This window comes from Camelus dromedarius, chromosome 16 (assembly GCF_036321535.1).
Source record: "Camelus dromedarius isolate mCamDro1 chromosome 16, mCamDro1.pat, whole genome shotgun sequence".
Taxonomy (NCBI): domain Eukaryota; kingdom Metazoa; phylum Chordata; class Mammalia; order Artiodactyla; family Camelidae; genus Camelus; species Camelus dromedarius.
Window position 1 is genome coordinate 32,694,859 of NC_087451.1, and position 20,808 is coordinate 32,715,666.

General features: G+C 46.9%; 2 protein-coding genes across 10 annotated transcripts; one reads left to right on the plus strand and one right to left on the minus strand.

Moving 5' to 3' along the window:
* Positions 1 to 3,937: 3,937 nt before the first annotated feature.
* Positions 3,938 to 11,579, plus strand: CD300LD (CD300 molecule like family member d). 8 transcript variants are annotated; one of them, XM_064495576.1, is made up of 4 exons: positions 3,938 to 4,090; positions 4,726 to 5,055; positions 6,461 to 6,551; positions 10,320 to 11,579. In XM_064495576.1, exons 1-4 carry the CDS (start codon positions 4,036 to 4,038, stop codon positions 10,408 to 10,410), a joined length of 567 nt encoding a protein of 188 aa, XP_064351646.1. In that variant the 5' UTR covers positions 3,938 to 4,035; the 3' UTR covers positions 10,411 to 11,579. The 8 variants fall into 8 exon arrangements, with proteins under 8 accessions (XP_064351646.1, XP_064351645.1, XP_064351639.1 ...); XM_064495575.1 differs by having other exon boundaries at positions 6,455 to 6,551; positions 10,320 to 11,542; XM_064495569.1 differs by lacking the exon at positions 10,320 to 11,579 and adding an exon at positions 8,800 to 10,246.
* An 817-nt stretch (positions 11,580 to 12,396) lies between these two features.
* On the minus strand, positions 12,397 to 18,092 carry LOC105104962 (CMRF35-like molecule 5). 2 transcript variants are annotated; one of them, XM_064494891.1, is made up of 3 exons: positions 17,951 to 18,092; positions 14,279 to 14,608; positions 12,397 to 12,515 (listed from the first exon to the last, which is right to left on the minus strand). In XM_064494891.1, the coding sequence occupies exons 1-3, from the start codon at positions 18,003 to 18,005 to the stop codon at positions 12,397 to 12,399; spliced, it is 504 nt and encodes a 167-aa protein (XP_064350961.1). In that variant the 5' UTR covers positions 18,006 to 18,092. The 2 variants fall into 2 exon arrangements, with proteins under 2 accessions (XP_064350961.1, XP_031325630.1); XM_031469770.2 differs by having other exon boundaries at positions 12,402 to 12,926.
* Between the last annotated feature and the right edge of the window lie 2,716 nt (positions 18,093 to 20,808).

Genomic DNA, 20,808 nt, shown 5'->3' on the forward strand with positions numbered 1-20,808 from the left:
TTTCTGTAGTAAAATATTAAAACTGATTATTGGAATATAAAATACACACAGAAATGAACACATTGAAAGTGCACAGTTCAATAAATGTGCACAAATGAAACACATCCATGCCACGAGCCCCTACCCTAGTTCAAGAAGCAGACACTACCAGCCCCCAGAAGCCCTCTCGTGTTCTCCTCCAGCCACTGCCTACAAAGTCACGGTGTCACAACGTCCTTCCCCACTAGGTTTCTAAACAGCCTAAATTCATTTTGTTGGTTCTGCAACTTTATATGAATGAACCATACAATCCACACTCTTCTGTCTTGTTTCCTTTGGTCACCAATGTGTTTATGAGCTTCGTCTACACTTTCAATGCAGTTTTTATCTGCAGTTTGTTTTTTCTGACTATGATGCTATATTCCACTGTGTGAATAGACCAAATGTGTCCATTCTATTGCTGATGGGCGTTCGACTAGTGTCAAGTTTTTGGCTGTCATGAGTAATGTTGCTCTCACGTGCTGGCCCACGCCTTCGGTGAACATCTGTATACCTTCCTTCTTAGCATTTAAGGGGCCCCTCATTTCTTTTATCGGGAAGGACAGTTGTGCTGTAGATCAGGCCTGGACCTAATTTTAAGAGAAGTGAAACTTCAGGCAGGGTTAATTTCTTAGCTTCACCAAGTGTTTTAGGGCAAGTGTTTCCTGGTAGGGAAAACTGAGGCCCTGAGACTTGGGCTGACACATCTACCAATGCACTTGAGTATCTGAATCCCCCCACCCTAGTTTCCCTTTGGGTCCCCAGAAGTGGCCTATCCACTTGTTAGAAGATAGGGGCTCCCCACGTTGAAGACTGTGCAGAAGTCTGAAAGGATGCTGACTACACAGCTCACGCTCATGCCCTAAGGACCTGGCCATCATTTCCCCTCCCGACCACCTCACCCCTGACTGACGTTAGGTGCCAGCGTGGCCCACCTGGGGATATGCAGGGCTACCAAGGGAAGAAGAAAATGAAATCGTACTGGCAGGAACCAGGAGGGTGTGTCTGGGAGAGAATCTCCAGGTGCTAGGCTGGGTGGTGGAATATAATGCTGACTTAGGAAGAGTCTGTCAACGTGAGGCTTTCATGCACACAACACAGGGACACTCTGCACACCTGCAAAGCCTGGGAGACTGGGACTAGTGCACGGCTGGGATGGTTCTTAGAAGCTTGGAAGCAATGAAGCCCCACGTTAAACGAAGTCCAGAAGCCAGAATGGCGGTGACAGAGTGTGGAAGGGAGGGTCATAGGCTCAAAGAATTTAGCATGCTAAGACAGAACTGCTATATCTGACCTGAAAACCCACCAAATGAGTATTATCCTTGGGAGGCCCTGGAGGACACTCCATTTACAAGGAAAGTAAGAAATATGCTGGTGAGGGGAACATGAGTATTACCAGAGGTTCCACGGTGGCCGGTCTCTCTGTGCTGGATTCACAGGTGGTGCCATTACACAACTGAGGATCAGTGGGGCTGACAGGGTTCCAGAAGAGCAGAAGGCAGGTGGTAGAACTTACCTGTCTAGGTCAAGGTGAACACACTTGGTGGACCAGGTATCAAATTCTGAATGGCACTCAGCTTCAAGGATTGGTGGCAATGACTAAAATAACAAGAGGCAAGATCCAGATCGAAAGGCAGGTGAGGTCTCTCAATGGTCATTTTCTTGGTCTGGAAACATACCAGAAATGGAGCTCCCTGACAATGGGCACAATTCTCATATTGATTTCTTGGCCTGTGGGGTAAAAGTGATCACATTGGGGAAGGTCAAGTGGAAGCCCTGAAATGGACCCCCTGCAGTGACCAACAGAGTGAATGGAAATCAACATCCCATCCTGGAGAAATGTCAGAGGTCAGTGCCACCCTCCAAGTTTAAGAACACTGAGCAGGGGGACCATCATATGCATCTTTAATTCACTAATGACACGGGTTGGTGGAAACCCACCCAAGGGGGAGCCAAGACACAGCTCTGTGTCTGTTGTGGTTGCTGCACTGGAGTCATGGACGCAGCCTGGTGTGTTGGTGCAACTGTAGATCTGGCAAATGCATCCTTTCCAACACCCACCAGGAAGGAGGAACAGAGGCAGTCTGTGTTCACTCAGCATGAACAACAGTATACTTTCATAGTCTTGTCCCAGAATGGTGTCCATTTTGTTCTTTTTCTCTGTCACAATATCATCTGAAGGAGCCTGGATCACCTGGACTTAGCCCACTGTGTAGGTGATAGCAATCGGTCTTGCTGACAAGAAGAGACAAGTAGCTAGATGTGCTCCAGAGACTGGGGGTGAACCCCCCTCAGATTCAGGTACCTGCTGTGTCAGTGGTTTCAGGGATTTGGTGGTCTGGGACACACTGGGCCCACCCCCAAGGAAGAGGGCAGGTGAAATATACTATATTTTGTGAGTTCTACCTCTAGCTTACCTGCCTGGTAGAACTCAAGGGAGGCTTTGAATTCAGAGTCAGCAGGTGTAATGGAGAGTGTGGCAGAGGTGGGCCTGAAAACTGGGGGAGCTATTGGCGCTCTGGTCAAGGAGCAGTTCCACAAGCACAGGCTTCCTTGCATATTCTCCCAAAACCTGTAGGCAGGCATTAACCCCTAGGCGAAAAATCAGAGAGTCCTTTAACTGAACAAAATAGGAAACCAGTTAGAGAGGATGGTGGAGTTAGAGAGGATGGCAGTTAGAGAGGATGCTGGAGACCAGCTTCAATCCTTTTATTCTGGAATTTAGAAGACTTCTCTCTGCCGCCATACTTTAAAGTGCAGCTTATAAGTCAGGAAGGGATGGGAGGCTCAAGACTCTGGGAGGATGAAACAGAACTACTATACATAGTATTTTGCTCTCATATACTCAAAAGATCGGCCCTTTTTTGGGTCATTTTCATGTGTGATCTGATAACAAAGAATTATCAGACATCTAAGAAAGGCCAAACCAAACCAAAGCCAACAAAAACATGACCACAGAGGAAGAGATATAATTCAGGCAACAGAAGAGAGTTTTAAAAACATCAACAATCAGAGAACAAAGAGCAGCTTTTTGAAATAAAAATATAATTTCTAAAATAAGTATTTCATGCAAGGGTTAAAAGTCAAAAGACAACACAACCCTAAACTAAAACCTCTGAAAAGGCGGGACAGAACTCACCAATATGGAAAGTGTGAAATAGAAAAGAAGAGACAGAAAGAATCAATCCAGAGGGGCCAGGGAGAAGGAGCAGGGTACACAGAGGGAGGGGAGCATCTGAAGGAAGAGGGGAGAGGTCACTCAGGAGGACATTAGAATAAGCAGTTTCATGCAGTGAGGTGGCCAAAAGCCCACAGTCGGAGGAGAAACATGCAGAGGTAGGGGAGGAAGCTTCTGGGACAAAAAGAGATGAAGGGAAAAGGCACTTTTCCTTCTTTATGATCTCTCCTTTGTGGCCTCTGATTCACAGTGACTCAGGACCTCAGAGGAAGCCGTCTAGAAAGCAAGGCAGCGGGTCAGGGGCAGGAAGGAACCATGGCCCAGGGAAGGAAGGGTGGTGTGAGACGCACGATGGTGGGGCTGCCTGGACGGACGGTTAGGATGGGGCTGTTTCTCCAGGGAGGCTGAGTGTGAGCCCTGAGCGCTGCGTTCTTCCCAAAGTACAGACCCACCTTGTGTCCATCACTGCCTTGACCCCTGCTCTGGAGGTCCTCTCCCCTCACTCCCACTGCCAGCTCTGCCCTCTCCTCTCAGCATAGATCCTTCAGCTCCTCGTGTGCAAACTCGCCCAGGCACGGATCATCTGTCTTTCCCATAATGCGCAAAGGTCTTGACACATCTCCTGTCACCTAGTGCAAGTCCAACCTCGCCAAGAATGACACCCTTTTCTCCTAATATGTAAAATGCAGAAGTAGGTGTAGACAACGGGAAGCGAATCAGAGATAAATGCGAAGCAGACTCAAGTGGCTTCACTTGAGCCTTGAAGGAGGCTCAGGGTGTTCACCTCCGGCTTCGGCACCAAGTCCTTGAAGGGTACTGAGCGCGTGTGATCACCAGAGATGGGAGGCAGGACCACGTGGCTGCTCCCGGCTCTGCTCCTTCTCCTCTACCCAGGTGAGCGGGGCTGGGCTTCAGGAACTGGAGTGACTCAGGCTGGGCAGGAGACAGAGAGGGTCTGTCCTGGGGGAACAGGGCAGGGAACAGGGCAGGGAAAATTCACTCCTCCAGACACTTATTCATTATACAAAAATCAGGGTTTTGCTACCTCACAGGTTCTACGTTAGGTGCTGGGAAACAACCAAGAAGCGAAACTAAACCAAAACACCCCCCCGTCTAGGACAGTGCTTCTCAACCCTGGCTGTTCTACACAAACAGATCCAAGAATGAAAGAATGAACTAAGGAAGGGATCCACCCCTGATGATCACAGATGCTCAGGCTCCAGCTCAGATCCGCTTGGTCAAGGTGGGGCTCAGGCATCTGGATCGTTTAAAAGCCTCCACCACTGGTCTTGCCTTCCTCTAAAGAGCTCAGAGGACCGGGAGGTAGACAGGCAGTGAAGCCAGTGGGGGACAGGCTCTATGGAGTGTCGCGCAGCCCCACATGTCGGCCTGCCTGAGTTTCTGATCCGGACGAGCCAAAGACCTGCCCATGGTCCAGAGTAGTAAGTGCAACAGTGGAGACATGTGCAGGAGGCTGTGGCCCTGCCCTCAGGGTGGGAGGTGACAGGTGCATGGTTTGTGTTTTCCAGGTTCAGCTGCCATCACGAGTCCAAAAGCAGCGAGAGGCCTAGAGCGGGGCTCGCTGACTGTGCAGTGTCAATACGGCCCTGGGTATAAGAACTACGTGAAGTGGTGGTGTCGAGGAGCTGACTGGGGCCGCTGCAAGTTCTTTGTTAAAACCACTGGATCAGAGCAGGAGGTGAAGAAGGACCGTGTGTCCATCAAGGACAATCAGAAAAATCGCTCGTTCACTGTGACCATGGAGAAGCTCAGGCTGAACGATGCAGACACTTACTGGTGTGGGATTGAGAGAATTGGAACTGACCTGGGGGTCCAAATTGAAGTGACCGTTGACCCAGGTAAGAGTATGTGTATGTGTGGATGTGTCTCCTCAGGGCCTGCCCTGTCCTGGTCCCTGGGGTCCATCTTAGGTGACTTAACTGTCATGCAGAGGGAACTGTCACAGGGGGTGGGTGAGTCCTGAGGTCTCATAGGACCCCCACTGGCCACTTGGGATGGGGAGGGACAGGGCTTCCCTTAGATGCTCTCATGGCTCCCAGGGCCTCCTCCGGGATGGGATCAAGCCCTTCTTGGCACATTATTTTTCCCTTGGCACAGTCAGTGCCTGAGTCTCTTGCCCAAGGAGATAAATATGATGGTCCCAGTTTCAGCCCATGGGCAAAAGGGACCCTCTTCCATGGACCCAGAGACCCCAATTTCTGCCAATGCTTTCCTGGGAGCTTTGGTGCCCAGGGGTTCCTGCCCCTTCTGAAGTTTGGGACTGGGACTTCATAGCTCCTGTTCCCACCCCCTGTTCCACATCCAGTCCCAGAGAAAGAGACCCAGCACAGCGGGGGTGCTGTGGTTAATTCCTGGGGTCTGAAAAGGCCTCCACAGTCAAAGGGCTGCATTCCGGTGGCTGAAATCCCATCCTGAGCCATTTACACATACGGGATTAAGGATGTTCTCTTCCTAAGTCCTTCTAGAATGCAAACACTTCTGGGCACGTTGGCTCAGGGGTCTCAGTGCCTTGGTGCGAATGAGTCTATCTGTTGGGCTCTCCTTCCGCTGACCCTTGGGCAGGCGGCACCAGCTCACGGGGCACCTGTGGCAAGGGGGGCGGGCACACAGCCAACAGAGCCCCCACCACACCCGGAGCCCTTGAGGCACGTTATACTTGCAAAGCACAGCACGATCATTGTCTCCTTGAATCCTGACAATATTCCTGAGAAATACGCATCCCCATCTTAGAAGCCTAATAACTTGCCCCAAGTAAAGGCTCTTCCTGAACCCTATGCTTTTGTTCAGGGCTGGTCGTGACCTTTGAAGTCACAGATCTTGGGTGTGTTACCCCCCAGGGAAGCCCCCATCCTGCTCCTCTCCTTGCTGGATGCATAAGATGGGGGGGGGGGGAGGGGCATTGGCCGAGGCCTGGTCATAAGCAGCTGGAGTATCTAAATTTCAGCTGAACTCCAGCTGCCCGTGTCCTGGGGCAACCCTGGGCCCCTCTAACCTTCCAGGTTCTGCTTGGTGTCCTCCCTGGACCTGTGCCAGCCCCACCTGCCTCTGAGGCTCTGAGGCTCCTAGAGGCCAGGGAAATGTGAAGGTCCAGGCTATAGGCCCCTTGCTGTGGCCCTGCTCCAGAATCCTCAGGCCAGGGCAGCCCGTGCTCCCCCCATCCCCCAGGTTCAGAGCCACGGGCAGGGCTGGGGGCGGGTGAGCAGGCCGAGCAGTGCGTAATCTGGTCTGTACGCCAAGCACCAGGTGCAGTGCCGACCACCACCTCCACTACCACCACGTTCACAGCGCCAGTCACCACGGGAGACACCAGAGGCCACCCCTCCAACGGCGGCAGGTAAGCCAGCTCAGATTGTGCTGTTCCCGGTGGCCCACTCCTCCGACGGCGGGACCCTCTGTGGTCCCGGGTCCCAGCCAGAGCTTGTCTCCGGACCCTCAGGCTCCCTTGAGAGGAGAAAGATGCCAGGGCCTCTTCTGCCTTGCTCTCAGGCTGCACAGGAGACCCCTGATCCTTCGTCCTGGTCCTCAGTGCTATTTGTAGATTTGTTGGTTCATAAATTCATCCATCCATCCATCCATCCCATTTTAACTGAGTTAACCTCTCTGTGGCTGGCACTGCGTTCAGCTCGAGACATAGACCTGGAGCGTCCTCCCGAGGAACTCAGAGATGGAGACTCAGAGTGTGGGAGCCGGACGGGCAGGCGGCCCGTGAGGGCGGCACGGCAGATCCTGGGAGGGCAGGGAGGGCCTGTGTAAGTGCTGTTTTCCCTAAGTTCTCTAACGGCAAGAGCAGCGATGCTCATATTTCCCTGCGTCCTTAGAGCACCTGGCGGCTCACAGAGGGGCTTTCTTGTCTTTACTCTGTTAATTCTTTGCCCCCGTCTAGACCACCACGGAATGGGTAGATATGCACTTCCCCATTTCACAGGGGAAGAAACAGAGCCTCGCTCAGGCTCCTTAGTGCCCTGTCCAGCCATTGCAGCCAAACGGGCTTTCTAGAAGATGAGTGGCCCGTTTCACTTCCTCCCTTCTCTCCCCTTGGTCCTCTCAACTTTGTTTCTTTTTCTTTGTTTTAAAGGAGGTACTGGGGATTGAACCCAGGACCTCACGCTAAGCACGCACGGTACCACTGAGCTCTGCCCTCCCCTCCTCAACTTTGTTTCTATTGCTGGGCCTTCCCGCAGAATCCCAGAGGGAGATCCCCAATCTTCCAACCCCCAGGAACCCTTTCCTTCCCCTTTCCCATTTGCTTTCTGTTTTGAAAGTTTCTTCCTACCAAAATGCTTTTAATAAGTAATAGTTAAGAAATGCCCTCACTGTATGAATCAAAGGCATACGTATGTACCAGTGAGGGTCTTTGATCAGCATGAGATGAATAATCCATTCATTTATCCAACCAATGAGCACTGAGCACCGCTCCTCCTATCCTGGTTTTAGGAAATACGAAGAGATGTGAAGATGAACAAAATATCCAGCCGTCTGCCCTCCGGGTACTTATATTACATAATTAACGTACCAAACAGAGTTAAGTACCTGATTGACGAGTTTATTCTACAAATTTCTGTGACTAGTGAAGAATAAGAGACAATTCGTGTATTAGCTTGGCTGCCATAACAAAGAACCACAGGCCCGGCGGCTTAAAGAACAGACATGTATTTTTGCACAATTCTCGAGGCCAGAGTCTGCGATCAAGGAGTTGGCAGAATTGGTTCCTTTTAAGGTCTCTCTCCTTAGCGTGTCGACGGCTGTCTTCTCCCTGTGGCGTCCCTTTGTATGTGTCTATGTCCTAATCTCCTCTCCTTCTTATAAGGACACCTGTCCTTTCCCTCCCAGTAGAGCAGCAAGGGTAGCAACAGTGAGAAACATGGAAGGAGGGTTTAGGGGAGTGCAGGCCACTGTCAGCCTGGGGCCGCAGGCTGGCCCTCACATAGATTATTGGAATCCAGGACCTGGGCACCCGGAAAGATGGGAGGAAGGGGCCTGGGTGGCAGCTCATTTCCTATTACTCTGTTCCTCCCACAGGTCCCCGCTGGGCAGCGCCCACTTCCTGCTCCTGGTCTTCCTGAAGCTGCCCCTGCTCCTGGGCATGCTCGGTGCTGTCCTCTGGGTCAGCAGGCCTCAGAGGAGCTCTGGGAGGAGGCAGAGTCAGCCCCATGAGAACCAGTAGTCCCATGCTCTTCAACGTCTTGTCCAAAGAGAAAGACCCTCAAGTAGAAAAATAAGAAATTTTTATCAGGAAATGACTGTGGTCAGCAGTGACAGTGGTTCTAGAGGCAGCGTGGCCCTGCTTCAGGAGACAGTCCCCTAGTCCCTGGGAACCTGCAACTATGATGCTTGGGCCTCTGGGCCTCACTCTGGTGTCCCCCTTCTCTGTATAGCCTCCGGCCTTCCTTCTCTTGAGGCCTCCAACACAGGAAAAAAAAAAAATACAAGGAGAAATGCAAAAGAAAATGCCTTTCCCCTGGGCCCAGTTCCTGGAGGACATAGATAATCTCAGGCCTGTGAGCCGCCTGCAATGTAACGGACTAATTTTTGCATTCCATGGGGTTCAGGGCTTCAATAAATAATGGGTTTTGAAATTCTAGACCCCACGGAAACAGAAAAACTGTACTAAACGCTGATCACGTGCCAACCACAAGCGGAGACATGAATCTACAAGTGAACAGAAGACTCTGGCACCCCTGCCCTGATGTATTTTTGCCACTTCTGTGGAAGGAAACCCTGGTACCAGCTCCATCCCTCACCTCCCACGTGCATGGCTGAAGATGAGCATGGCCTCACGTCCCCTCCTGGTCACCAGAGCCCTTCCTGTTAATAGCTCCACATTTTCTTTCCTCTTTTGCATGTACTCAGTTTAACTGCTGCTCTCATTTGGGGTACCGAGGGAGATAACCCCATGCATTTGGGGGACGGTAGGGGTAATTCATCAGTCTGACACCTGAGTTAGAACAGACCAGCAGCTGTGAGCTACGGGTGCCTGGGGAGGGATGAACCTGGGAATACGGCTCCTCATCCTTTTAAAGAGCCCTAGACCAAGATTCCTCAGATGTGAATTAAGCTCTTTCTGACGATTCATTGTGGAGGAAGGGAGAGGGCACCAGGAGCTCATTAATGAAGAGAAAAGGACAGCTGTTCCCTTCCTCTTAAGCCCCTCTTCTGGGCTTTGACTTCTGGGCAGCTTCAAGACCAAAGATGGAGGCCCCTAGAGCAGAGGGACCACTGAGCAGGGGCAGGAGAAGCAGGGGCACCCCAGGCCAGGAAGGACAGCTTAGGACACAGCTGGAGGAGACCTGGTCTGCAGGGAGACCCTGCTCCCTGCTGGGGCCCTGACACCCGAGCCAAGCAGCCCCTCACTTAAACTCCCTCTGCACTATGCTTGGGCCCCAAGTCCCCCTTTTACCTTCTTATTTTTAACAACGTATTTAAACCGCTGCTTCCCTGCCCTGAAAGACGACGGCTTTTGCATCTTACCTAACTTTGCCCTCCCTCCTCTTTCCAGTACTGATTTGGTTAGTGTAGGATTTTTGTATTTATGAGATTTTTATTCTGTTCTGTAAATGTTTGATATGTAAATTAAAAAATAATCATTTAGTTCTTTTTCTAGTTTTCAATCTATTCATTGCTCACCATAGCTTCTGTTTTCTCATGATTTAACTTTTCCGTTTGTTGGCAAATTTTCATCACAATGTAGTTTTTCTCTTTTTAAATGGCTCATGGGTGCTGTATTTCATAGTTCTTGCAGCCATGAGATTGTTGCTTGCTCAAATAGTTGAAAAACAGCAACGCTGAGTATAAAATTCGTGGAACTCCCTGTCTTTTCCTCTGAACGTGTAGATTTTCCTTCACTGTCTCCTGGGATGCAGTGTGGTTGTGATGTCTTTCCATCACATGCACAACTTGCTCTCTCTAATTTGATATCCTTTCTGATATGAGCCCATTAGATTCTATCGTTATGCTTGAAGGTCTGTAATTTCAGAATATTTTTGGTGTCCATCATCAGTATCAGTTCTTTCCCTGGGACACTGTGGACTTTCAGTTGCAGATTGAAGATCTCTTTATTTTAGGTTCATTTTAAACTTATACATTATTTTTACTTTTTTCTTAGGGAACAGCCAGCATACAGTTGTGGAATCTCCTTTCTCTGCTTCCTGGACCCAAGTCTGCTTCTCCAAACAGTTTTATATTGTGTTGCTTGAAATACCACTTTGTGATATTTCTGCCAGTCACCACTTGCCTTTGGAGTAAAAGTTGGCATTTGCCAAAGACCAGTATGGGGAGGAGAGGTAGCTGGGAGGGGCCGGGAGCTGGAGCAGGTTTGTGGCCTGGCCTCCCCCTCACCCTGAGGGCAGGTATCCTGTTGGTTCTCAGCACACACAACATCACCCGCTTCATGGCTCTGTTTTGCAGTCCATTGCTCCTTCCTCTCGACCCTCTAGTTCATCCCCCTTCCTCCAGCAACTTCCTCTCCCTGCGGGTTCAGTTCAGGTCATGCTTGATCAACATGTCAAATCTACCAATCAGACTTGGGAAGATAAAAAATTGACCACATCCAGTGTTTGAGGTGGGGTTTGGCATTTGTTAACACATTTAGGCATGGGTAGAAATTTTTACATCCATCTAAATTGGAAAAGTGCACAGACCTCTAACCCAGCTATTTTATTTACAGGAAATTATCCTATCTTCACAAATGTATATCAAGTCACACATGCAAAAATATGCATTACAGAATTGTATGTAGTTGCAAAAAAACAAAACAAAACTTGAAAACAGCTTAAATGTCCATCAAGAAAGAAAGAACTAAATCATGATATATATAAATTATGAAATACTATGAAACCATTAAAAGCAAAAATTTATAGGTATTGATATGGAATGATTTTCAAAATACTTCAAGGGGAAATAGGGAAGTTTTAGGACAATATCAAAAATGTGCTATTTTTCTGTGATGAGGGGAAAGAATTTCAAATGTTTCTTTATGTCTCTCAATAGAATTTTACAGAATTTTTCAAAATCTGTCCCACATCTTTCTTGAGCTGATTTTTAAGCTTCTTAATATTTTTCATCACCATTGTATATTCTCTTCCCCACTGAATTGTCTAACTGGTCTACTGCTGACAAAAAAGCCAACTTACTCAACTCTGTGGTTGGTTGGTTTGATATATTTTGTTCGACTCTCTTTGCTGAGAAATACAAACCCCTTAAGGATGGCTCAGCTCTGTCTCCAATAACCTCCCTGCAGCACCCCTAGATGGGGCCTTTGTGGCCATGTTGTCTTAAGTGACCTGCGCAGCATCCTCCAACCACAGCCACAGGACAAGGAACTGAAACATTCAGACCTCTGTTGAAATTCTTGAACTTTATTTTAAAAGAATAAGAGCTGAAGGACGGTGACTGTTGTTGTTTAAAGATCATTCTGCCTAGAGTATTGAGGAATGGACTAGATTTGGGCAAAACTGGAAGTAGAGATAATACTAGTGTGCAGATGTACTAACACAGATGAAATAACAAGGGTAGCCTGGACTTGGGTAATTCCAGTGGGTACTGAGAGAAGGGAACACCTTTAAGAGATGTCTGGGAAGCACCCACTAGAGGAATTACTGAATGATTAACCTTGCGGCATGTGGGAGAAGAAGGCTGGCAGGATGATATCTGGGAATGGGGATGACATTTGCTGGACTTGGGAACCCAGGAGAAGGAGCCGGTTGGAAGGGGAGGGCGAAGAAGAATGTGGTTTGCATGGGACAATGTACCAATGAGACTTCCCATAGATGAGGTTGAGTAGGCAGTTGATACATTAATCTGAAACTTCGGGGAAATCTGTGAAGGAAAAACTGATGTAAGAATACTAATGGCAAATAAAATTATGGGTGCAATGAGACCACCCAACAGAAATGGATAGAATAAGGAGGGACAGGTAGGATGGAAATCTCACAAATGGATAAAATTTAAGATAGGAGCAGATGAAGAATGTTTCTTTCCAAGTAGACTAAGAACAACCAGAGAAATAGGAGAAACAGCTGGAGATTCAGTTGCAGAAAATTTGGGCAGAGGGGTGGGGATGCTGCAAAGAGGTCAAGTTATTTAAGGAGTCAGATAGGGTTTAACACAGATATGGTTGGAGGCGCAGTTTTAATACACCCACACAAAGGAAGTAGAGTCAAAAGATTTATTACTTACAGGTCTCAGAGCTGGATTGGGAAGGCAGGAGGAGGATGGTGGCAATGATCAGGAGGAAGGGCAGTCCTCCATCCCAGGTCACAAGACAGCAGGAGATACAGAGCAGGGTAGCAAGCACCTGTTACTGATAAGGTGTTGGGGCAGAAGTCATTGATTTTTTTGCAGCTTTAACTCTAAGTGGTTATTTTAAAAGGTGCCCTGGGAAAACCAAGGTGGGAACTTATGGTGGGAATCTTAAGCTCAGGTCTTTATCGAAATGTCCAGACTCTGGGTGTGAGTAGGGCTATCGTACTGTAAAATGCCTAGGCAACAAGTCAGAAAAAACAAAACTGGTTTTCTCATAAGCCATTTTTCTCATCAGACATGGTCATGGTCAACATGCGTTTGCTCTGGTTGATGTATACACTGTTCGTGTTCTCCCCCTGCTTTGAGCCAGTGGCCTGAACAAGGATGATGCAGTTATTCTGATCCGTGTCTCGGCACCACCACTTCACATAGTTCTCCCACCCTGGGCCGTAGTGACAGTGAGTGGTCACTTGGAAAAAGTAGAAGGAAGGAAATGATGAAGAAAAGAACAAAAATTAATGAAGTAGAACATAAACATAAAACAGAGATCAACAAAGCCAGCAATTGTTTTTTTTAAAAAAAAAAAACCTTCATGAGATATTTGTGATAGAAAGAGAAGGGGTCTAAATAATCAACATCAATCATGAAAAGGGGGACATCACCATATACCCTGCACTTATTAAAAAGATAATTTGAGGCTAAGATAAGAAAAGGACAGGATGATAAAATGATATCTAAACAAGTTTATGCCAATAAATTTGAAATTTTAGGTGGAATAACAAATTCTTGGGAAAAACAATATACTAAAATTAGCACAAAAAGAAATAAAAAAGCTGAATAATCTTACAACTATTTAATGAATCAAATCCATTATTAGAAATTTCCCCCAAAGAAAATGCCAGGCCTATACAGTTTCAATGGAGATATTCACTAAACATTTAAGGAAGAAATAATGTCTAGTTTATACCAGAAAATACTGGAACAAAGGAAAAGGGGATGCAATCCCCAGTCCACTCAATGCAATTAGCATAATCTTGATGCCAATCCTACAAGGCTAGTGAATGCAAGAAATATCGTGGGCAAATATCACTCACGAACATAAATGCAAAATTCTGGAACAAAAAATCACATGAATCCAGTGATATACAAGAAGGATAATCCATTGTCACCAATTTGGGTTCATGCCAGAATGCAAAATTGTTTGAACATTAGAAAATCAGTAAGTGTAACATGCTACAATAACAACATAAGAAGAAAAATCATGATTATCAGACAGAACTATTTGCTAGATTTCAACAGCCCTTTGACCCTGGAGGCCTTTGCAGACCTCAAGAATTAACCACAGAGACCATGACTATGCTGGGTCTCTTCCCCCGCTGAAACTGGATATGGAACAGAGGCTGGGAACAGCAGCTATGAAGTCCCAGCCCCAAACTTCAGAAAGGGCAGGAAAGCATTGGCAGGAATTGGGGTCTCTGGGTCCATGGAAGAGGGTCCCTTTGATCCATGGACTGAAACTGGGACCATCACCTTCATCTCCTTGGGCAAGACTCAGGCACTGACTGTGCCGAGGAAAAAATAATGTGCCACAAAGGGCTTGATCTCATCCTAGAGGAGGCCCTGGGAGCCATGAGAGCATCTAAGGGAAGCCCTGTCCCTCCCCATCCCAAGTGGCCAGTGGGGGTTCTATGAGACCTCAGGACTCACCCACTCCATGTGACAGTTCCCTCTGCATGACAGTCAAGTCACTAAAGAGGGACCCCAGGGACCAGGACAGAGCAGGCCCTGAGGAGACACATCCACACATACACATACTCTTACCTGGGTCAACAGTCACTTCAACTTGGACCCCCAGGTCAGTTCCAGCTCTCTCAATCCCACACCAGTAAGTGTCTGCATCATTCAGCCTGAGCTTCTCCATGGTCACAGTGAACGAGCGATTTTTCTGATTGTCCTTGATGGACACACGGTCCTTCTTCACCTCCTGCTCTGATCCAGTGGTTTTAACAACGAACTTGCAGCTGTCCCAGTCAGCTCCTCGACACCACCACTTCACATAGAGCTCCCACCCAGGGCCGTATTGACACTGCACAGTCAACGAGTCCCGCTCCAGGCCACTCACTGCTTTTGGACCCGTGATGGCAGCTGAACCTGGAAAACACAAATCCATGCACCTGTCACCTTCCACCTAAGGGCAGGGTCACAGCCTCCTGCACTGCAGAGAGTTCCAATAAACCTAAGGGCTTCATGAGTTGAGTAACAGTGAAGGAAGAAATATACCTTACACATAAAGATCTTTTGTCCTTCAAACTTCCACTGGGTCAAGCTACCATGAAAATCCTATAAAAGCACAACCACAGATCTCAAGGAAACAAAATGTTGACACTGATTAATAATAGCTTCTTATAGTTCACCCCTTCTCCCTGTGTATGCCCAGGAAGTCTTTATATTTCAATCAATTTTTGTTTGTTGGTTTTGTGATCGTCTGTGTTATGCTGGCCTGATGGGGAGGAAAGACCAGAGGACCCATTTCCATGGAAGATGATTTTGTACTGATGACCTCAGAGGTCCAGGTGAAGAGGCCCCATCACCCAGCTGTTCCTAAGAGAAGCTGTTCCTAATGGTTCTAATTGCTTCTAGTGGTTCTACAGTAAACCACCCTGGCAGGAACGCCTCTGAAGTCGACCAAAACAGGGATGCCAGTTGGCGCCCCCACACTGTGGAGTCCACATCACACAGGTCTCATCGTCTTCCCAACAAATCGCTTTGGTTCCTTTGACAAAAAGCAAATATGTGAGTTATTGATGGATTTCCCATTCTGTTCCACTGATCCACTTGTCTGTCTTTATGCCAATCCATCCTGTCTTGAACACTGTAACTCTGCAGTAAGGCAGATATCAGGGTAAAGCAGCATTTTCTCACATGTTCTTCTTCTTCTTTCTTTCACTTTCTGTCCGGGCTCAACTCAGACCCATCCTCATACGGGAGGTTTTTTCTGTCATTTTCTTTGTGCAAGTTTGTCACGGTTGATAGCAGAGAACTGCTACTTTCACACAATTGATCTGGCAGACTTCCAGTTTTTGGTGTTCTGAGATCAGAATGTAAATGGTGCAAAGGAATTTCTGTTTCTTTAGGATCTTAAAAAATTGTCTGTAAAACTATCTGGCAAATTCTTTATTGGAGCAGATTCTTTTTTCCTATCAATATTGACCTATTCAAGTTTTTAAAATTGTTCTCGGGTCACTTCTATTTTTTTTTTTTTTTTGGTTTTGTTTTTCCTAGAAAGTTACCTATTTTACAGAGTATGTAGTAGTCAAAGTTCTCTAATAATGAAGTACCCTTTTATCCTTGGAATTATTACTAACTGTATTAGACCTTTCTTTCTCTACTTACCTACAGGTTATTTTTGACATATATCTTCTCACAAATTGCTTTTTTAAAAGCTGGAATTCTCTAATAAAAAAAATCAAAACAACAGGTTAAAAAAAATAAAGTACCCTTTTATAATTAATTTTATCATACTATTATAATGACATATTTTCATTACACTCGCCATTTGATTTAATTGATTACATGTGCGAGGAGATACCTTCCTTCACTGTTTTTGCTCCCTTTCCTCTTCCTCCTTCCTTTTTCCTGTATTAAACCATTTTGAGATTTAGTTACTAAATGCTACTGTTTTTATTTTGAAATTATTAATATCTCATATGTATAATTTTATTCCTTGCAATTATCACTTGCTATCTTTTTCCAATTTGCTAAGTTAAATACTATGATAATTTTCTTCCTTTCTAAAATTAACTAAAGTGTGTTTAAGGCTAAGAATTTACTTTTTTTGCCCACTTTTAAAATTGATATATAATTTAAATATCATAAATTTTACTCTTTGAAAGTTTATCTTTCGGTAGTTTTTAGGATATTCACAAAGTTGTGCAACCATCAGCTCTATCCAATTCCAGGGCGTTTTCATCACCTCAAAAAGAAGCCCTACTGGGGGTAAGGGAGTAACTCAGTGGTAGGGTGCATGCTTAGCATGCATGAGGTCCTGAGTTCAATCCCCAGTATCTCCACTGAAAAAAAAAAGAAGCCGTGTGCCCATTCGCAGTCACTGCCCCACTTTACTCTTCCCTGAAGCTTTCGGCAACCTCTAATCTACCTTCTGTCTCTGTGGATTTGCCTTTCTGGACCTTTCTTATAAGTGGAATCATACAATTTAACAAAAAGGTTTGCACAAAGATTTGTTACATAATTATTTACCATACAAAAAATAAAAGAAACAAGGCTAACTTCCATCAACTAGGAGAATAATTATACAACGAAATAGAATGCAGACACTGATAATCGTCCTTGGAAATGAGAGCCGAGAAGAGAGCCCTCATCAGGAGCCGCATAGGCTAGCGCCTTGATCTTGGACTTCCCAACCTTGAGCGCTGTGAGATGAGAAATTTCTACTGTTTAAGCCACTCCAGTCTACGGTGTTCTGCTACGGCACTTCAAGCTAACTTATACACATGTATGTCTCTTTACCCGGATTAATTTCCAGATTAAGCTAATAATAACATGCAAGTTTCCCGAGTGATTTTCCACATGCAAATCTTCCCATCAGAGTTTTGTTTCCTATATAGATGTTGAGTAAGTCAATGGATGAATAAATGGGGTCATTTTATTTCCCATGACAACCTCCTTCCCTGAAGAGACTCTCCTTGCACCATGCCCCGAGCCCTGTGGTTCCCGTTCCTCAGGGGCTCCCCTGGGAGAATGAGAAGTTGCAGAGCCATATGGTCCTACTTCCCTAGAGTCTGTCTTCTCTGAGCATCAAGGACCAGCTGCCCCTCAGGGACTTGACATCAAGCCCAGAACTAGACACCTTCTCATCTCTGGTCTCTCCTCCACCGTGACACCCAGCCCCCACCCCGCCGCCGATGTGTATCCACTATTGTGCTTACTACTTTGGACCATGGGCTGGTCTTTGGCTTGTCCAGGGCAAAAACTCAGGCAGGTTGATGTGTGGGGCTGCGCGACACTCCAGAGAGCCTGTCCCCCACTGGCTTCACTGCCTGTCTTCCTCCCGGTCCTCTGAGCTCTTTAGAGGAAGGCAAGACCAGTGGTGGAGGCTTTTAAACGATCCAGATGCCTGAGCCCCACCTTGACCAAGCGGATCTGAGCTGGAGCCTGAGCATCTGTGATCATCAGGGGTGGATCCCTTCCTTAGTTCATTCTTTCATTCTTGGATCTGTTTGTGTAGAACAGCCAGGGTTGAGAAGCACTGTCCTAGACGGGGGGTGTTTTGGTTTAGTTTCGCTTCTTGGTTGTTTCCCAGCACCTAACGTAGAACCTGTGAGGTAGCAAAACCCTGATTTTTGTATAATGAATAAGTGTCTGGAGGAGTGAATTTTCCCTGCCCTGTTCCCTGCCCTGTTCCCGCAGGACAGACCCTCTCTGTCTCCTGCCCAGCCTGAGTCACTCCAGTTCCTGAAGCCCAGCCCCGCTCACCTGGGTGGAAGAGAAGGAGCAGAGCCGGGAGCAGCCACGTGGTCCTGCCTCCCATCTCTGGTGATCACACGCGCTCAATACCCTTCAAGGACTTGATGCCAAAGTCGGAGGTGAACACCCTGAGCCTCCTTCAAGGTTCAAGTGAAGCCACTTGAATCTGCTTTGCATTTATCTCTGATTCACTTCCCACTGTCTACACCTACTTCTGCATTTTACATATTAGGAGAAAAGGGTGTCATTCTTGGTGAGGTTGGACTTGCACTAGGTGACAGGAGATGTGTCAAGACCTATGCGCATTATGGGAAAGACAGATGATCCGTGCCTAGTCGGAGCAGCCAAGGATTCTGCTAAATGAACGGTCGCTGGAGGATTGGGGAAGGAAACCATAAGGAGTCAGACCAGTCCAGATGGGAATTTTCTGGTTCTGTTTCCTCTAGATCCCCCTGCCTGGGTGCAAACCCAGCAGCCCACATCCAATGACTTGAAAACTCAAGACGGGACCTTCAGAGCTCAGGATGAGCAAAACAAGAGGGCTGGGAAGGAAAAAAGTGATGGGGGGAGGTGGTAATTCCCAGAGTTTTCTTGGTGTTTGTTTTCTTTCCCTCTCTACTCCTGCTGGCTTTTTTTGTTTTTCTTCTAAATCTGGCAACCTTAGCTGTGACCCAAGATACACCTCCTCAAACCTGCATAGGTGACAATTCTCTGTAACTGCTCAAAGGCCTGCTTGTCATCCTTGTTTGGAGCAATGTGTTCAAGGGGAATGCCCAGGCCAGAAATCCACATGTCATCCTCCCAGCCTTCTCCCACGTGCCCCAAGGTTAATCATTCAGTAATTCCTCTAGTGGGTGCTTCCCAGACATCTCTTAAAGGTGTTCCCTTCTCTCAGTACCCACTGGAATTACCCAAGTCCAAGCTACCCTTGTTATTTCATCTGTGTTAGTACATCTGCACACTAGTGTTATCTCTGCTTCCAGTTTTGCCCAAATCTAGTCCGTTCCTCAATACTCTAGGCAGAATGATCTTTAAACAACAACAGTCACCGTCCTTCAGCTCTTATTCTTTTAAAATAAAGTTCAAGAAATTCAACAGAGCTCTGAATGTTTCAGCTCCTTGTCCTGTGGCTGTGGTTGGAGGATGCTGGGCAGGTCACTTAAGACAACATGGCCACAAAGGCCCCATCTAGGGGTGCTGCAGCGAGGTCCTTGGAGACAGAGCTGGGTTTGTTTTACTCAGCAAAGAGAATCAAACAAACCACTTCAAACAAACAAACCAAAGAGGTGAGTAAGTCGGCCTTTTCCAGGGAGACACACACAAATTGACGGCATTTTTATTTATTAGCAGTTGAAAGTCCACAGTGTCTCAGGGGAGGGAAAATAATGCTGATGATCCACACCAAGTTTATCTTCTAATGTTTTATTGAAGAGTTTTATTTGCATCGATATCTGGAAATGAGGTTGGACTATATTTTCTTTTCCTTGTGTGTTACCTTGGTCAGGTTTGAGTATCAGTATTATGCCAATTTCACCAAAAAATGTTGGCGTCCCCTCCTTTTAGATGCCCAGGAACGGCTTCCGCAGTGTTGGAAGCATCTGTTCTCAAACGCTTTGGAAGGATTCACCTGTGAAATCACTGGGCTTTGTCCATCATTTGGGGGTTGAAGTCAGGACCAGAAAGAGTAAGTTCTCAAATTTTTCCATAGTATTTTAAGAAAACATTTCTATTTCTTCTGCAGTAAGCTTAGTTCATTTATAAGTTCCTAGAGAATTACTCAGTTTACAAGAAGACTTTTGTAAAATGCTCTCCTGCAATTCCCTTAATTTTCTCTTTATCTGGGACTATTCTCCGTTTTAATTCCTCTGTTGTATTTCCCCCTCATTTTCCTCCACGCCCTGGAAAGTCAGTCCTCGGGTTTATTCACGCTTTTACTGCCTTTCTGTTTTCAAATGAACTAAATCCTGCTTTTGTCTTTCTTCTTTGTTTTCTTAGACAGAGAGAGAGAAATCTTTCCCTTCTTATAAGGCCACCCATCCTATCAGACCAGGGCCCCATCCTCATGACCTCATTTAACCCTATTTACCCTCCTGGGGACTCATCTCCAAATCCTGTCACGTAGCTAGGGGCTTAGGGCTTCAACATACGAACTGGGGTTGCGAGGAGACACAGATGTTTGGTCCATGACAGATGATTAACTAACATCTTAAAATTTAAATCAAACTCTGATCTTTGTCCCCAAACCAGCCTTTCCCACTTCAGTTCATTGCAATTCCATTCTTCTACTCAGGCTTTAACCCCTGACCCCTCTCTTCTGCTCATCTGCTGTACTGATCTGGTAGGATGCTCTGTTGCTCTCCCTTCAAAATGCCCATCTCCAGGCTCTGGTCCCTCCCTATGCACCCCCTGCTCTTGGCTGAGTGCAAGTCACCACGACTGTTGGACTTTTGGAGACTCCCTGGTCTCCCAGTCCTCACATTAGTCCCCTTCCTCATCTGAACAGTCTGTTCTCCATCCGACAGGAGGAACAATGCTTTGAAAATGTGCGTGGGACGCCACTCCTCCGCTCAAGACCTTTCACGGTCCTCGCTTCACTCTGAATTTCTCTTCAACCTCATGTCCGACTAACCTCCCTCCACGCGGTCTTTGGCAGCCTCCCTGGACTCCATGTGGCCCTTGATCAGTACCACCAAGAGCCTTGACAGCCGGCTTCACGGGGCTGCACCCTGTGTGGTTGCACCGGCTACTTAGAAGGGTCCCATGGTTGGTCTTAATGCTCTGTGGCCACCATCTTGAAATTCTTAATAATTCTAGAATAAGGCATTTTCACTTTGCACTGGGCCCTGCCAACAGCTGGCCTCATCCAG

What these genes read in the sequence shown, in the direction of transcription:
- CD300LD (XM_064495568.1), top strand. Translation starts at nt 4,036, where the DNA reads ATGGGAGGCAGGACCACGTGGCTGCTCCCGGCTCTGCTCCTTCTCCTC. An exon ending in GCTCCTTCTCCTCTACCCAG is followed by an intron (nt 4,091 to 4,725) that starts GTGAGCGGGGCT and finishes TGTGTTTTCCAG; the next exon opens with GTTCAGCTGCCATCACGAGT. An exon ending in CACCCCTCCAACGGCGGCAG is followed by an intron (nt 6,552 to 8,799) that starts GTAAGCCAGCTC and finishes TTGAAATTCTAG; the next exon opens with ACCCCACGGAAACAGAAAAA.
- LOC105104962 (XM_031469770.2), bottom strand. Translation starts at nt 18,005, where the DNA reads ATGGGAGGCAGGACCACGTGGCTGCTCCCGGCTCTGCTCCTTCTCTTC. An exon ending in GCTCCTTCTCTTCCACCCAG is followed by an intron (nt 14,609 to 17,950) that starts GTGAGCGGGGCT and finishes TGTGTTTTCCAG; the next exon opens with GTTCAGCTGCCATCACGGGT. An exon ending in TGAAGTGACTGTTGACCCAG is followed by an intron (nt 12,927 to 14,278) that starts GTAAGAGTATGT and finishes ACTTTTTCCAAG; the next exon opens with TGACCACTCACTGTCACTAC.